Below are 17,395 nucleotides of genomic sequence, written 5' to 3' on the forward strand. Positions count from 1 at the left end.
TGAGGGGGAAGGAAGGGAGGAGGGGGAGAGAGGAGGAGGTGGAGGAGAGGAGAGGAGGGGGTAAGAAAAGGGGGGAGAGTAAGGGGGTGGTGGAGCGGAGGAGGAGAGGGGGGAGGAGGGGTGGGAAAAGGTAGGAGGGGGGAGGAGGTAGGAGGGGGGGAGGAGGTAGGAGGGGGGAGGAGGAGAGGGGAGGAGGGGGCAGAGGAAGGGGGAGGAGGGGGAGGAGGGGGGAGGGTGGGAAAGGGGCAGAGGGGGGAGGAGGAGGTATGAGGAGGGGGAAAATGAGGGGGGAGGAGGGGGAGAGAGGAGGAGGTGGAGGAGAGGAGAGGAGGGGGTAAGAAAAGGGGGGAGAGTAAGGGGGTGGTGGAGGGGAGGAGGGGGGAGTAGGAGAGGGGAGGATGAGAGGGGAGGAGGGGTGGGAGGAGGTGGGAGGGGGGGGAGGGGTGGGAGGAGGTGGGAGGGGGCAGGATGTAGGAGGGGGGAGGAGGGGTGGGAGGAGGTGGGAGGAAGGGTGGGAGGAGGTGGGAGGAGGGAGGGAGGATGGAGGGAATGAGAGGGGGGGAGGGGTAAAAACACCACCCACGCCCCCACAAAGTGCCGCACGCGCTCGACCAATGGGTGTGAGCGGTAAACCGGGCTCCGGTTTTGACCAATCACGGCGCGGCTTGCTGTGACCCGCCTTGACCTCAGTTCGAGGAGACTGCCCGGACCGAGCTCCGCCGCGGTTCCGCCGCTCGCAAGCGAAGGCGTCTCGACCCTCATCCCTCCGCTTCTCCCCTCGGCGCATCGGCGGCTGGAGACCGATCCACGATGGGGTTCTGGGACAAGGCGGACAACGCCGACCCTCTGCAGAAGACCGTGGAGGCGACGAAAATGGGCGCCATCGTGGGTGAGTGGTCGGCGCGGCTGAAGGAGGCCGCAGGGCGCCCTTGGGGTCCGTCCCAGTGACCGCGTTGTTATGATGGAGGGGAGGGCCCCCTTCTCATTCCCGGCATTTCTCACAACTCCTTGCATCAAACCATTCCATTGTCCTGACAGGGCAGTCAATCAGGGGGAATCCCCAGTGGGCAGCTGTCCGTACGCGGAACTTAGAAGACCCGTAGACTCGCAGAAAACAATAGACTGGCATAGATGCCCATGGTCTCACATGCTCATGTGCTCGCACAGGGACCCAGTAGTTAGTAAAGTATGGCAGTGATGTCGCGCTGACGCGAGAGCGCGCCGGGCATTGATTATTCACGAAATGTCAAGCCTTATAACAGACAACCCAGGACATGTAAATGAGCTGTTCGATGTGTGTGTGCGTTTTAAAGGTTTCTCTGCAATGGGTCACATCTTCAACTATCCCTTTAACCCTGTACGCTGCTCTTCGTGGAATCGTGTTGTCGTTAGTGTCAAAATGCTTCCCAATGTCAACTTTGTCATGTGCAGACTCCAGCTGCACGCCAACTGTTTTGTCCACTTCGTTGTGAAGAGAGCAATTAATTCAAACATTAGTTTGCAATGTTTTAGTTGCAAGACTGTTAATAAGAGATGGTGATTTGTTTTATTTCATTTGCTGGGGCAATAGCTTGAGATTGTTTCCTGTATTTTTTCGGATTAACTGAAAATCAAAGTGTCTCTATGCCCAAGGGCCGGGGCAACGCTCAAGTGACGCATTCCTATGGCCGAGGACAGTCCATTCCACAGGACAACCACTCATGACTTCATACACGATGGCGTGGCATTTCACTGAACACAGAGAGATGATGAGCCGCTTCCACCAAATTTTTAACTTTTACCCTTCCGATTGCCAGTGCCACCGGCCTTTTGTTGTTTAAACACTGCTGTTGTATTAATTTTAGTCGTAGCTTAACGTTTCTATTGCAGGTATGTGGCTCATTGAAGCAACAGGACTGCCACTTGAGTTGTCGATTTAATTATCCCACCCTGGGTCAATTCAGTGTCTTGAGGCAATTGTCAACTTTATGGAGTCTGTACAATAATACATGATGATATCGCACCACTTAGTGGGCAGTCGGCATTGGTTATACAGTAATTGGTCACCTCTTTCGGAGTGTGGAATTTTGATGACTGGTTCGTGACTTCCCGCAGAGATAAGCACAGATTAGGACTTGGTGGAAGGACAGTAACATTTAAAATTCGGTCACACTTCCACTGAGACTGACGATTGCGAATGAATATTGACATTAACAGAAAACACATTTGATCATCGGTCTTGACCTACTGCTTATTTCACAGTTGATGTTGACTTTATGCCTTGGCGACACAAACAGGTCGATGTGCGCTTGCAGCCCTCTCATGGCCAACTTCTGACTTCGTCTGGCACTGGCTCTAAGCCAATCCGCTTGTGAGAGTGGGATTCCCAGTTTCAGACAATCTTCTGTCCAAAATAAATCCCTATTTTTACTTCTTTTAATGTCGGTATTGCTTCAAAAGCTCCAGATCAATACCATTATTTAGTAGTATATATATTTTAGCTACTTCCACTGTTCTTTTTGAAGTGCCCAAGTTTGTGTACTGTACAATTGAATGGATAGAACGAAGTTGTGATATCGCCTAACTTTTGTTGTAATGTTCCATTCAGTCACGTGTGAAATGTGAATGTCTTCCAGGTGCGCTTGGCACAGCGTATTACCTCTCCGCTTTCGAGTCCACGACCACGGCGGGTACACTGATGCGGTTTGGGGCAGGAACCGCCGGGATAGGTTCGTGCGCACACCATGCATGATACCGTCTGATTGTATATACAACGTACAGACGTTTTCCCTCAGTTACTCCCTTACCTTATATGCCACAGTCAACCAGTCTTTATTATGAGTGTTCAGCACACGAGCTTGGTTTGTCATGTGGAGTTATGTAGCAGGTCATGTGGGGTATTTGAATGAACATAAACACAAGGTGTTAGCAAAATACCCTTTAAAGTAAATTCTTACATTATTGATACGTTGCACTAAATTGTGCATGAACTGTTTGTTTTATTTATGCAAGTGAAATGTGAATGTTATGCTGTGATATAAGGCTAATTGAGAAAATAAGACAAAACATGAGACAATACAAGAATCAGATCTCGTGTCAGATGCTGACTCCTAATTAGGTTAAGCATGAGATGCCTAGTATGTACTGTGGTGCGTGTTTGTATACTCAGCTGCTCTTGGTGCCATCTTCAGCGTGGGCACGTGCCTCAGCGCTCAGGTCCTGAACGAGCCTGACAACGCTTTCAATCACTTTGTCGGAGGCTGCAGCGCTGGCCTGGCTTTGGGCACCCGAGGTGAGTTTGTGGATGGTGCAAGTCTTGAGAGCATGGCACTGGGTTTGCCAAGCAATGCTGTCCATTTTCCCTTTGTATTTGCAGTCATCCCTGTGTATTTTATTAAATGTTTTGCGATATTCATGTGAACCTATTTCGTGCAAAAAAGTTTTCTGTTGTGTTGTTGCAGCCCACAGTTTCAGCGTGGCGTCTATGGGCTGCGTTACATTGGGCTCTCTGGGCGTGCTCGCAAAGGTCGGCCACCGGGAGGGCTGGCGTTTCATTGCGCCAGCGCTAACGCAGGCTGAAGTAGACGCGCAAGCGATTGCCCCTTCACCCAAGGCATCGCATTAAGAGGATGGAATCGTTTCAGAGTTCAAGGGCAGACATGCATGCACACACCGACAGACACCTGGTGTGAATACACACATAGGCACTTGGATATTGAAGCGTGCAGATTTACAATCTGCCTGTATGTGCAGCACATTCAAAGTCACTTACACAACTTCTAATGAAAGATAAGTTGACAAAGACATGTGTGTTGCCATTTAACCACATTGTAAATTTTGCCTTGTAAAGAAATCATCTCGAAAAGATGGTTGTCATATATTGTACTGAATCCTAAATAAAGGTGAATACAACAAATGAAATGCTTACTGATCAATGACCAATCAGCAATGGTAAACCTACAGTGTTTTGGGATGTTTAAAAAATGTTAAATTATGTCAGTCTTTACATTTTAAACAAGGTTAATTATGTATATTATAATGAACTACACATCCTGGACCAACTACTGTGGTGCAACGAAGAACTTTGAAGGATACCGAAAATATTTCCTACCATAGGTTGTGTATATGCAAAACAAACCCACCTCCATTAAAATACATTCGAGCACTTAATATTCACAGTAACTTGATTCCAATGTAACATTTACATTTTTATTTTTTTAAAGCAAGTGCAATAACCATTATACAACAGCTGACAAATACAGAACGATAATACAGTTGTCATTCATTAATTGTATACATTTCTAAATACAGAATTAGTCTACAACACCTTCTCGCACTGACATTTAGGGAGTGTTGTCCCTGTAGATTAAGGAAAAGATGAGTGGCACTATTCCAACCGATTTGAATCCAAGCTTCCAGTCAGACTTTCCTTGGTACCTCACTTAGTAGTCCTTTACAATTTTAGCTTATTTAGCATTCAGCTGATAAAATGAAAGAATGCCAGTTCTGTAATTATCAAATAGGGTTTAGGGGTCGGGATTTTATACATATGCTAATTGTACTCTTTGGTTCTTTCGGTAAAGTCACGTAGGTGAAAAAATAAATTAAATGACGTTCTGGACGCAACACAAGCGCCCGAAACGTGATTAAATTTTTTTTTCACCTACGTGACTTTGCCAAAATAACCAAAGAGTATGGATCCTTGCAGGCACGAAAACTTCAAATCTAGAATATGCTAATTGTCGAAATGGCACGTGGTCTCCAGCCTATCAGAATGTTATTTTTGTACAATACTGGACGTCTGAAAAAAAAGAGCTTCATAGCTTATCGGATTCCTCCAGTCTAAATAAAATATCTGCTATATAACCAGTATAAATGGTGTGGAAACTACTATTAAGATACAGCCTCAAAAGTAGCTTTTAGATAGTCCTGTAAATCATTTGCTGTGTAACACGTGTATAAAGCTTTATTAGTGAGAATGAACATTCGGTCAAGTGCATCATTGTACTCGTAATGTCACTGCTACTCAAGTAGGTGCATCATTACAGCGATGCCAATATAGCATACAGTGGCCAGGTTTTGAAGCCTATTTTATGAAGTATACACCACCTATGTACATATTTAAAAGAACTTAGTTTTTTCCGTTTCTTATTTAAATCCTGAGAAGTGTGTACATTTGTGTCGGCAAACCCAACGAAGGCATTAAAACACACTTGGCATGGAGGTAGCAAAAAGCAATTGGGTACTACTGTCATCTTTTGAAATGGTATTCTATTAGAGGGGACCTTTCAAGTTGTATTAATACACCCCTTGGCTATATTAACTTAAAAATGTTGTTGTTCCATGCACCCGAGATAGAGCCTTGAAAGACGGCTTAAGCATCATTGCTGAACTCTGCAACATGGATGGACTGGTTTCTGACAGCCAGCCATGCTACGGAAAGCTGTATTGATTGGTGCTTTTGGGGCGAACGGCAGCCACTCTCGCCAGCCTTTGCTGTGTCTGCAGAAGAACACACATGCAGCACCGCGTTACAAACACTACATCAAGCACAGTTACTTTTGTCTGCATACTATACGGTACATCTACAGACCACGAGGGGGAATGACAACGGAAGGCCTTCACCCAGAATTCGGTTAGACCGACTCAAAATTGTTTTAGTGGTCTGACGCCACAATTTCAACTTAATGTGCGTGTCCATGCACATGTAAACACCATTTAATACACGCATGACATTACATACTCTTACCTCTAGGAAGCTAGTATTGAGGTCCTTCAGAGAAGAGTGGTACTGCAAAATCGCCTGGTGATGCTTCTGGATCTCCATTGCTTCTTCTTTAAGCGTCACTGTGATACGGAACACAAAGGGGCAAAAGCCCCTTGAGCGACATTTACACAACCTGCTTCTTTGTAACTCGTTTTGCAAACCTCGCGAATGACGACCCAGATGGAGCAACGAAAGCCAGCTCGCGTGCAGGAGCTAATAATAGGAGTTTGCACGATATTCTGTCCCGTGGATAACAAGGGTCGCCGATTCTAGGAATTCCTTAACATATCTAGTGCAACTAACAAGCTTTTGGTGTTCAACAAACACGCAACGACATATACTGTACAGTCCTGCACATCGCGTGTATATGAACTCGGGCTGAACGATTAATCGATTTCAAATCGAAATTTGAAACAATGCGATTAGCAAATCGCGATTTTTAGCGATTTGAAAAGTCCTATTTCTTATTGGAATTTTTTATTTTGTATTATAACTTTATTTAACGCAATTGTTATGTTTGATTGTTCTATTTCAATTACAGCATTTTAATAAATACATGTTGGAAGCAATTAATATATTTTAAGTTCTCATCCATGCATTAGTATAGAGCAGTTCATATTTTGATGGTATCATGTGGTAATGCTCCATCACGTTTTAAATCTATTACACAGTGAACATTGAACTCAAGCTTGACTTAGATTTTTGTTTATAGAAAATCAAATCGCAATATCTGTCAGAAAAATCGCAATTGGATATTTCCCCCAAATCGCTCAGCCCTAATATGAACCTACGGTATGGTATATTGGTGACCCAGGCCACTTTCGCAAATGAGACTGTTATGGTATTCTATGCGGCGTTCGTACCCGGTTAAACTAAATTAACTTAAGCCTAGTGTCGTGGTCAGACACCAGCTTGAAGTTTCGTTCACGATAACAAACCCTTCAAATACACGGTCAGTCGTGCCAATAGGCCTCGAGTTCCGCCACTGAATTGACGTTGAATATAACTTGAATTGGAGGTTTGTCAATTGAGTTTAAATGTCCTTACTTTTCCAATAGACCGGTTAGTACCGATCCAGGCACAAATCAACGCCATAATCTCGTAGACAAGTTATACGGCATTACCATGGCGAGACCAGGACATATACAATACTTATTCAGACAATCGCTGTTGTTTCACTTGGTACTTAGGATTTATCGACCCGCATGAATTACGGTCTGGCATTTGCACCCTTCGCATTGTTCCGCTTACAAGTCGGGCTCGAGGAAGCCAAGCACAAAAGTGTAGTAACTTTAATAATAATAAACACAGAACTGAACTATATTCTTGGTTCTTTCGGTAAAGTCACGTAGATAGAAAATAAAAATTAAATAACAAATAAAAGCTAAAACCACGACGTTTCGATCGCAACACAAGCGGTCTTCATCAGGCGGAGAGAAAGAGGATGAAAGCCTCCAAATGCAACTGCTTATAAGCGCTTCCAAACTTGATTTGAAGCTTTGGTGACCGCAGGAATTACTTTAAAAGTTGAGCAAAGCTGTGCACTTTTAAAGCCCTTAGAAGCAGTGGCATTTGGAGGCTTTCCCCTCTTTTCTCTCCGCCCGATAAAGACCGCTTGTGTTGCGATCGAAACGTTGTGGTTTTTAGCTTTAATTTTCTATCTACGTGACTTTACCGAAAGAACCAAGGATATGAATTCCTGCAGCCACGAAAGTTAAGTAAAAACACAACAGAACTGAAATACATTGACAATGCGCTGACCCAAGAGCTCCTGAATCCGCTGGTAATCCTTTTTGTACTTGGGTGTCGAGCTTTCGTCCATAGCGCGCTTCGTAACGATGCTAACGACTCAACAAAAACCGCGTAAAGAAACGAATTAGCGCGATAGAACAAGAATAAGCGAACAAACTTCTGTATTGGATGAGAGATAAGAAGCGGGCGGGGTGGGGGTGAGGTTTGTGTACGAAAAAAATTGGCGGGAACGAGTAACAAAATGGCGTCCGTCGCTAAGTGCGCATGCGCGGCAGTGGTAGGGGGCGTGGCCGCGTGAAATAGGTCGCCATGGAGACGCGGGAAGCCGGAAGCGAGGAGGGAGAGAGAGAATGGAGGCGTTGGGATCGGGGCCCGAGGAGGAGCGGACGAGTCTCCGGGCCGAGATCGCGCAGCAGCGGCAGATGAAGTGAGTCGTGAGTCCGCGGCGAGCCCGAGGGCTTGCGAGGCGTCGTGGGGTCGAATAAAGGGCGACGGATTCTGTTCTGGACCAGAAGCAATTTCAGTATCGCGATGTTAATCGTAAACAGCTACACGAATCGAAGTCGCAAGTTAGCGATTCCTGGTATCGATTCCGTTCAACGTTTTCTTATGGGGTTGGAATCGAAAACGAATGTAAAGGAATCGATTCACGTTCGAACAGACGTCATATTTCATGGGACCTCCTTTGCCAGTTCCAAAATATAAGAATAGGTTTTACCCTTTTTTTCTGGCGAGGCTCCAAAGAAAGCTGTCTCTGGTGTGGACCAATCAGTTTCAAAGACAATGCATAAATTACCAGAGTGTTGTTTTTTGTTTGCATTTGACTGCAGGTATTGTGGTTAATGTAGACATGATTCCTTGCAAAAGGTGTCAGTTTTGTTGCCAGAAAAAAGGGGAAAAACCCTATTAGTAAAACTGAAACCTTTTTACAAGGCATCATGTCTGCATTAACCACAATACCCGTGGTCAGAATGCTAACAAAAAACACACTGGTAATATATGCATTGTCCTTGAAACTGATTGGTCCACACCAGAGACAGCTTTCTTTTGAGCCTCGTCTCAAACGGTGCTAGACCAGAGGACACCAAAAGGCGTACAGCACAAAGACAATGCCACTATCAGAGTAATGAGAGCTCGGGGTTAGCATCTACATCATGGGACCTTCTTTGCCAGTACCAAAATATAAGAAGAGGTTTTCCCCTTTTTTCTGGCAACAAAACTGAAACCTTTTTACAAAGCATCATGTCTGCATTTTACAAGGCATCATGTCCGCATTATCAGAGTGTGTTTTTTGTTTGAATTCTGACCACAAGTATTGTGGTTAATTCAGACATGATGCCTTGTAAAAAGGTTTCAGTTTTGTTGCCAGAAAAAAGAGGAAAAACTATTCTTCGACGTAATATTTATTGATACTGTTGGAATCCGATGAGCTATAAAGCTCTTTTTCACAGATGTCCAGTAGGGGCGGGTCAGAACGTTATAACAACAAACAACACAAAAAACACGATAGGAGTGCAAAGTTTCGGGAAGGTAAACAAATCACTTTTCAAAACATACAAATAATTTTTTTAAAATGTATCTTTCCAGGTAAAGCCCACTGAGCTATTAACTTATTTTTTAGAAGCGACCTGACCATTTAAAAATACCTTCCAACTAAGTTTAAAAGTGTAACGCTGTCCATTTGTCAGTAGACATTGGTTATCTGAAAGACATTGGGAACGTATTGTTTATACAATGTCGCCTGACGAAGCTAGTTGTAATTACTGGTGAAACGTCGTACTCAGATTGTAAATGTTGTGGCTTTGCTCTCCAACACACCGGTGTGCTGTACTAGTAACGAATTTTCATGTTCTGTTTACATGACAAACCTTACTAATTGGATGTGTCGGATGGTGGCGGGTTTAACGACACATTTACGCGATCTAACCCACAATAAAACCTGTATTATGGATGTTTGTACAATCCCTTCTCTAAGCATCACCTCCATGCACGCTCACCAGAAGCGTTGCTGTTGAACAATGACCCCACTCGGATGAATTTGTTGTACATATGTTGAACTTCGTTCGTAACATACGTAGTCAACCGTGTTAATCAGAGGTGCAGGGGAAGGACAACAAACTAAACACAAAAAGCAGTAAATGCTTGTTTTCCATTTGTCTGTCCGTATGTGTGCGTGCGTGGTCAGGATGATGTTGGAGATTTCCATTAAGGAGTTGCAAAAGACGGCCATTGAGATGGAGAAGAGGCTGGGACAGGTGGAGGAGGAAGGTGAATATTGAATTCAGAATCATAATCTTTGTTTAGCATAGTTTGTCTCCATGAACAGTGAGGCACTCGTTAGACCTTAAGGAATTCTTGACATCATTTTCAAGAGTAGCCCATCGTGTGCCGATTAGTACGGTTGGCTACGTACCATGTAGAAGAAGTTCAACATACATACAGGGTCTAAATTTGCCAAGTAAAAAAATTACACTGCAAATTAATCAACAGGTATTCCACGTAGCAATCATCGCCCCCCACTGGCAGACTAATTCCGCAGGTAACTTTTGCAACTGAGACTACCGTATATCCTGGTCTCTTGAGTTCTCATCTGGTTTAACAAAATTAACTTGAAAGTTGATATTTATTTGAGGTTGTCAATTGCTGGTGGATACTCTATAATTCTATACATTTCATGTTATAAAGTAAAAGTCAAACGTTAAATGTTAATATATAATGGCCGTTTTCTCAATTGATTCAGATTGTGCTATTATACATAACAGTTCATTCTGGGGAGAAAAAAATATATGTCAAAACGCGTATTATATACTGGAGTACTTATGAAGAATCCTTTAAGTAGACATTTTATCCTTTCCACAGGAGGTGGCGCACTTTTACACAATCCATGAGCTTGTCGAATGACAGGCCAATCGAGCTGGAATTTAACCAAATGACAGTGTGCAAATTAAACTTCGATATATTTACATGTGTAGTTACTGTAACCATTAACTAGATACACTTGAGAACCTTGCTTACTTATGGGCTGCTATCTGGATTCGAACCCACATGTACTGTAAACAGAATTGTTTAGTGTGTGCCCACATGCTGTTAGATGTATATCCTATGTTACAAATGTTTTATTATGTACGATGGATCCACGCATTAAGAATGTACAATAGATCACTTAGTGGAGTGGTGGGATACATTTAACCCTCCATCATCTCTCAAAATATCCGAGCACAGCTGCCTTGAGCCGCAAGCCTTTCCACGGCAGACACTGATGTGAGACAATTCCCGGCAGGGTGCGAGTGGCGGACGCGGTACGAGACGCAGCGAGAGCTCAACGAGCGTCTGCGGCTGCAGCTGGAGGAGATGAGGACGAAAGTGAAGGAGGGCCGCGACACCCTGAGAGGTGCTGCCAGGCCACCGTGGCTCAATACGCATTTCTCCCATGTGTCTCGGTACAGGAGATGGATGGGTTCGATCCGAACCCTGACGCCTGTAAATTTGAAGTTTACATGTCACTTGCCCCGTAGTCGCATAGATTTTTCTCCGGGTCCTCTGGTTTTTCCCTCCACATTAAGAAAAAAGCATTTTAGAGTATTTTCCTGCTATACATTTCCATGTTGAGCTATCATTTGTAGCCAGATCGCTTCTAAGAAAAAGCTATATAGCTCAGTGGGCCTTACCTGGTAAAATAAAATTAGTTTTAGTCTGGGCATGTATGTATGGACTGTATTACGTTAAACTGCTTTCGCAACGTATGTAGCCAACCGTGCTAATCGGAAGTTCCGTGGAAGGACAATAAACTAAACACAAAAAGCAGTTATCATGTTGTGGTGTGGTGGTAAAGCACACTACTGAAGGCTTATCGGTCTCTGTTAGTGCGATGATTACCCAAGGTTCCATCTCCCTTTGGTGCTTGTACGATGTTCAGGATCCTGCAAGACCAGAGGTGTTGTGGCATTAATGGGATTAGACATAATGACCTTGACTTTTGCCTATTCAAGTACAGTAATTGAAACTGACACAGCCCTCTGCTGGCTGGAGTGAAAACAGATTTCTCTGACTCTCAAAGTGCAGTGTGACATCCTTAGCAATGAGTAAAACATGTTCATGGATTGTCTTGAGTTTCTGAATTAGATTACAGTCTTGGGTTAGGTAAGGGGATGTTGGAAATAATTTTAGAGTTGGTGGACTAAGTTCAGTGGGATTGTCTGGGGATGGATGAGAAAAATGTGAGTACGCCCTGCAACCAGCGGGTAATGTACACGAGTGTGCTTTTAACTGGATGCTGTTAAACAAAACTCTTCTTAATGTACAATGTATATAAACGGCAAGGACTGTACAGTCTTGTGGTATGGCCTCATTGCTGGTTTAAAATGAAAAATGTATGTTGTTGCAGAGAGGTCGAATGTCATGCAGGGATATAATCAGCAGTCGAAGGTAAGTGTGACTTCTCTGCTTATTCAGTTTGACTTGCTGTCAAATAGAGGGCACTGTAGCGACACTGCCTCATCTTTGCACCCAACAGCAGATATGAAGTAGCAGCTGTAAATAATGATGTACTGTATTCTAAAATTGTTGGCCTTGTCTCCTATACGTGTTCTTTGCAAATGGATACATCTTTATCACGTGGTTTTATAGGTTGCAGTATTGTACATTATTGGATTCTCCATCCATGTTAGTTATACATTTGTTGACATAGATAATATTTTATGTAGACTGTAAATAGTAGTTGATGTGCGTTTTTGAGATATTTTCATCTTAACTAGCAGTAGATTGCATTTGTATAAACTGCTGACGCAAGTGCTGTGTTGAGTGCATTTTAAGAGGGTTAATGCTGTGCTGATGTGACCACTTTGCTGTCTTGACAATCAGGAAAGCCTGAAGCAGCTGCTTTGGAAGAAGGAGGAGGAGCGGCAGAGTCTGCAAGAGACGCTAGTGGATTATGAGTGGCGCATTGCACAGGAGGCAAAGGTAAAAGACCACGTACAAGGGGTGACACGAGAGGAACAAATTATTTTATATTGCTCTCTGATGAATGCGATATCATGCCGATTTCTTTGCAGTGGTTCAGGACTGTTACGTGTCCGTTAGGTTTTTCACCTGACAACAGAAAAAGGTTCTCCAAGCAATTATGTATGTTGAACTTATTTCGCATCATACGTAGCCAACCATGCCAATCGGAGGTGCGGGGGAAGGACAAAAAACTAAACACAAAAATTAGTTCTAAAGAAATTAGTTTACAATCTATATTTCAAAGTAAAGTGCATATCAAGGGTCGAATTATTTCCAAAAACAACTCGTCAATGATGGTTTAACCATGTAATTAAAATTACTCGAAGAGTTGAATTGATTTTGAAGATGCCCCCATATTGATTGTAGGTAAGAAAAAAACACAAATTCCATGAAAACCAAATACACCTACACACAAGTGGCATGCTCTGCAAGTGAATGAAAACAGGCGAATGAAGCTCGGTATGAGCTCACTGCTCGGGGGCAATTCTTCGCCTTAAGAGACTGAACGCTCATTTAAGTATTGGACTAAGGGGTGCTATTTAAGTCCATACACTGGTCTCAGTTATTTTATTTTCCATCTAAATTCACACATTTTTAATGATAAAAAACGGAAATAAATATTTTATATTTATTTCATGTCGCGATTGATGACAGCTAATAACAGTGCTTCACTTTTGCAAATATTTTGAGGCAAAACAACACTTGGTAAAAATTACGTCAGTATTATGTTGTCACAAGATTCTTAACAGAATGACGGTGTAGGGTAAAATGTAATGTTGTCGGTTACAATCTGCTTATATTATGTCCTAGGCATACCACAAGGTAATAAATGAAAAGAGAGAAGTACTCAACCAGTTGGGAGAGGTAAGTGCGTGCATGCGTTCAATACAGTACCAGTTTAAGTTAATTCACTTTCTACATTTGTAGCAATAGCCAGAGGTGATTGTGAACTTATTGTAAATGCGAGGTGCTGCCAACGCATGCCTGCGTCTTGTTCTTTCTCTGTCATGGTTGTCTGTCGGGGAAAGACGATGGACATTTCGACAAGGCAAAAGAAGGTGCAACCAGCAACAGGACCACAGGACCTTGAACGTTCCAAACGGTACGCAATGCAGATATGATGTTGGCACTCGTATACCATTAATACATTCCGAAATAGTTCCTTTAGATCAGCGCTTTATGAGCTGCAGTCTTACTTACTTATTGTTGTTGACCGAATAAAAGATGCTTGTAATATATTGTCATCTAATTGACATTTGATAAGTTTACACAGGTGGAAGGGGTGGTGTGGTGTTTATTTTATTTTGCAATGAACCCGGCAAACTTATTCCTGTCCATGGCTAACATCAGTGAATAGTGATACCTTAACTGGTCCTGGGCACTCCTTTCAACAATGTGCACTGACCACGATCGTGAAATATGGTCAAATAACTTCCCTAACTTACACAGTGTGTGGAGGACTTCATCCAGCGGTGGATGAACACAGGGCTCAATATTATATTTTCATGAAGTCTTCTGAAAAGTTATGAATAAATCCTGGGCTTTACCCAGGAAAGTCTCAACTGCTAGCTATGATTAGCCAGTTATTGAGTGTTTGTGTGTGAAATACAGAGAGCCTGGAGAAAAGCCAAGCATACAAGGGGCTAACATAAAAAATGTATATCCAAAGATAGTTAAATAGCTTACTTGCTATCATACCTTATTAGCAAGCATATGTTTTTCTTTCCAAAAGTAATGAAATACTTACAGTGGGACCATATTTTTTTCCTCTTTGCTGTAGAAAAGGGCGGCCTTCTCAAGAAGGTGGCCATGAACCGACCGACTCTGGAGGGACATGGCTCCCTCAGCTGCCAGCGGGGGCTCCTCCACGGTGAGGACGCTCACAGCTCTATTGCAGACACACTGCCTGCTGGCTTGTTCCTGCCCTACGACAGCTTCTAATGCAGAGCTCATGGCTAGAGAGCACTTTGTCCCCAGCACCTGCACTGAACCTCGTGTTGGATCATGTGTCTAAGAGCTGGTAAATATTCGGAGACTTGCAGCTATATTTGACTCACAAAGTTGTTGTCTCATCAGCTGGACAGATGTAGTTGCAGCGTCTGTATTGTCCACTGGAGGTTTCTACCCTCACTCAAACATACCAGTGGTATGAAGCATTGTTGCAAATGTTAGACATGTGGCATTGATTACTATCATTTATGCATCTATAACATCACAAGGAACAAAGATGGATATTAACTTTGGCTCATTCTACATGAGAAATTATGTTTTAAAAATGCCTTACCTCAAAATAATAATCAACTAAGTCCATGACTGGATTAAACTCTCCCTAATTTCCAGTGAATATTTCCATTCTCATGTAACGTAAATGACACGCACAAATTCATATCCATCACCATGGCCTTGCAGCACAGAAATTAACCATTGTTTTGTCATTCACAGCAGAGCACATGGCGTGACGACGCAGCAGCAACATCAGCAGCAGACAACTTCAGAGCCCCAACAAGGTCCCACAAGGAGACGCCCACACGGGAATCAGCTGCCGAAACTGGGAAAATTCCAGGCCCCCGTTATTCTGTAGAGGATCTGGACATGGCAGCTTGTGGCTATAAAAGTTCCGTCCTAACACGATGTTCACATCATTCGCTGAATGTCAGACCCGTTGTGTGCTGTGCACACGCCTGCCCATGTGTGATGTCAGTTCAGTTAAGAACATTTTGTAACGTTGGGTGATTTGTACTGCATAGCAACATGTATAGGACAAATAATGAAAATGTTCATTGTGCCAATGCACAGGTTTATCTGGTTATATTCACGTTTGTTAAATATATTACATAAATACAGTTTGCATTTATGTTTTTTTAAAGTTTTTATAAACTGATGTAGTAATATAAATTTGTTGTGGCTTGAAAAATATAACGGACACTTGTTTAAAAGTGCAAAATAGGACAACATTTTGAGCTATCAAACCTGCATACTTAAGTTATATGTACAATTTTATGAGATTGGTGGGCATTAGTTAAAGTCCCTCTTTAAATAACACTTTCAAAACTAGAATTGTATAGAAGAGCGGTTCCCAACCTCTGGATCATGGACCACTCACAATCCGCAAGGCTGTAGGAAGTGGTCTGCAGAACTTTTGCAGATACTTTTATCTTTTTCACAAAACACCATGTATTTCATTTACTTTCATTGAACAATTATTTAAATTACTCAATTCAAGGCAAGTTATTAATTTTAATGGATTTTTCATGAAACATTTTGGAGTTATTTTCATGTTTACAAACATTATTGGCGCATGCTGGTCTGCAAATTTTGAGGGTCCAGAAAGTTCAGGAATCACTGGACTATAGAAGGACCCCTATACCATGGAAAGTCAGTTGTGTGGCTTGTCTTCCAGCAGTGTTAGCCTGTGGAGCATCTCCATGAGTGACAGGTTGTATCCAATTACATACATTTACAATTCGTGGCAATATTGCAGGGGCCATGCTGTTACCAGTCAAGCAAGGCTTCATTTTTGCAGTCGGTTCTCATTGCAAGGCTAGCCAGGGTGAGCATCGATTGCAGGACCGAAGCTACCCTTCATAGCAATCGACTATGCTGGCTTTATTGTAATTGGCAGATACAAATGCGCTGCACCTGGCACCTTCAATGTGCCAGCTGAGGGGTGGAATCTGGCGGGGGTGTGAGGTGAAGGCCCCCCTCACTCCAGAGTGCCCTGCATCTGGAGCACGTGGTGTACCGTTTGGTATTTTGTTAAATCACTGAATTGCGAGTGTTTAAATCCATTGTGAGTTTTATTTGCCGTTGAAGTATTTAAGTGTTGTGATTTTGCATTGCGATACAATTTGAATGCACTGTATTTAAATGACCGCATCTCAAGATGCTGCACGGACACAGTAGAGGGCTGTGTATTGTTTCATGTTTGTTCTACCCCCTATGGCCTATACGGTATACTTAAGTCTACCCGAACGGTGAAATTTCAAACCGATGACCTGGACCTTGCTGTCGTTAAAACGTCTCACTTGTCAATAAAAAGGCAGATGTGCCCAAACTTGTTTACTTTGTATTTTATAGTCATAAGGCAATGGGACTTACAGAAGGTGGTGAACACTTGTAATCTGTTCATGCACCCCCCAAAGTATTTAATTTATTATTCAGGAGAAATCGTATTGAATAAAATGTGTTGCGTATATCTTTCATGTGGAGAGCCAGGTGAATTAAGCACGAGGTGTGTATGGCTAGCATGGTGTGTATATATGTGAATGACTGAATGTGTGTATACCTGTGCTTGTATTTCTGTATGTTTATGTGTAATTACACTCGTGGACAATTGAGTTCAAGTATGAAGTATTTTATTTAACCAGGTGAGAACTCAAAGAGACCAGGTTGAGTCTCATTTGCAAGGGAGACCTGGGTCACCAAAAAGACAAAAGCCAGAACAAAGCAAAGAATAAGTAAAAGCAATCGGAACAAAACACACGAGGGTTCGAAAATAATTAAACGAGAAATGAACGTTAAATACCAAAGCTAAATATAAAATCCCTGCAGCGCAAATCGTGTTTGGTAGGTTACTTCCAGATTTATCATAGCACAAGTTACAAATCTAAGCTACAGAAAAATTAAACAGATAGAGGTTTGCAATATCATTAGGTATACAAAAATATCACTAAAGCAATTCCAAGTGAAGTGTCACAAATAATCGACTGAAATATTTCCCTGTAAACAAAGCACCTGCACAGCATCGTGTTAAACTGCTCGAACGTAATTTGTACAAAATGGGGGCACCTCTGTAGATAAGAGCACGAACCAAATCACCTTGATATGACGCACCTGCGTAGACATCACCTGCAACACAGGACGGTGTCTCCTGATTATTTAGACGGGAGCACGTGT

At 42.8% G+C, this 17,395-nt stretch overlaps 2 protein-coding genes and 1 long non-coding RNA gene across 4 annotated transcripts; 2 read left to right on the forward strand and 1 right to left on the reverse strand.

The window, feature by feature from the left end:
* Window positions 1–655: 655 nt before the first annotated feature.
* On the forward strand, window positions 656–3,895 carry NDUFA11 (NADH:ubiquinone oxidoreductase subunit A11). The gene is made up of 4 exons (XM_078600972.1): window positions 656–889; window positions 2,616–2,708; window positions 3,149–3,271; window positions 3,441–3,895. The coding sequence occupies exons 1-4, from the start codon at window positions 811–813 to the stop codon at window positions 3,602–3,604; spliced, it is 459 nt and encodes a 152-aa protein (XP_078457098.1). The 5' UTR covers window positions 656–810; the 3' UTR covers window positions 3,605–3,895.
* Window positions 3,896–4,174: 279 nt separating this feature from the next.
* LOC144722674 (uncharacterized) lies at window positions 4,175–7,736 on the reverse strand. The gene is made up of 3 exons (XR_013586078.1): window positions 7,508–7,736; window positions 5,729–5,826; window positions 4,175–5,481 (listed from the first exon to the last, which is right to left on the reverse strand). It is a non-coding gene; the product is annotated as an uncharacterized LOC144722674 (long non-coding RNA).
* Window positions 7,737–7,766: 30 nt separating this feature from the next.
* On the forward strand, window positions 7,767–16,553 carry LOC144722672 (coiled-coil domain-containing protein 169-like). Of its 2 annotated transcripts, none has more exons than XM_078600971.1 (9): window positions 7,767–7,925; window positions 9,684–9,766; window positions 10,779–10,889; window positions 11,883–11,923; window positions 12,359–12,457; window positions 13,310–13,363; window positions 13,528–13,601; window positions 14,280–14,369; window positions 14,945–16,553. In XM_078600971.1, exons 1-9 carry the CDS (start codon window positions 7,849–7,851, stop codon window positions 15,078–15,080), a joined length of 765 nt encoding a protein of 254 aa, XP_078457097.1. In that variant the 5' UTR covers window positions 7,767–7,848; the 3' UTR covers window positions 15,081–16,553. The 2 variants fall into 2 exon arrangements, with proteins under 2 accessions (XP_078457097.1, XP_078457096.1); XM_078600970.1 differs by having other exon boundaries at window positions 7,771–7,925; window positions 14,942–16,553.
* Window positions 16,554–17,395: the final 842 nt, after the last annotated feature.

Source organism: Lampetra planeri, chromosome 15 (genome assembly GCF_965212315.1).
Source record: "Lampetra planeri chromosome 15, kcLamPlan1.2.h2, whole genome shotgun sequence".
In the NCBI taxonomy this organism is placed as follows: Eukaryota; Metazoa; Chordata; class Hyperoartia; order Petromyzontiformes; family Petromyzontidae; genus Lampetra; species Lampetra planeri.

What these genes read in the sequence shown, in the direction of transcription:
- NDUFA11 (XM_078600972.1), top strand. Translation starts at nt 811, where the DNA reads ATGGGGTTCTGGGACAAGGCGGACAACGCCGACCCTCTGCAGAAGACC. An exon ending in GAAAATGGGCGCCATCGTGG is followed by an intron (nt 890 to 2,615) that starts GTGAGTGGTCGG and finishes AATGTCTTCCAG; the next exon opens with GTGCGCTTGGCACAGCGTAT. An exon ending in GGCAGGAACCGCCGGGATAG is followed by an intron (nt 2,709 to 3,148) that starts GTTCGTGCGCAC and finishes TTGTATACTCAG; the next exon opens with CTGCTCTTGGTGCCATCTTC.
- LOC144722672 (XM_078600970.1), top strand. Translation starts at nt 7,849, where the DNA reads ATGGAGGCGTTGGGATCGGGGCCCGAGGAGGAGCGGACGAGTCTCCGG. An exon ending in GATATAATCAGCAGTCGAAG is followed by an intron (nt 11,924 to 12,358) that starts GTAAGTGTGACT and finishes CTTGACAATCAG; the next exon opens with GAAAGCCTGAAGCAGCTGCT. An exon ending in GCATTGCACAGGAGGCAAAG is followed by an intron (nt 12,458 to 13,309) that starts GTAAAAGACCAC and finishes ATTATGTCCTAG; the next exon opens with GCATACCACAAGGTAATAAA.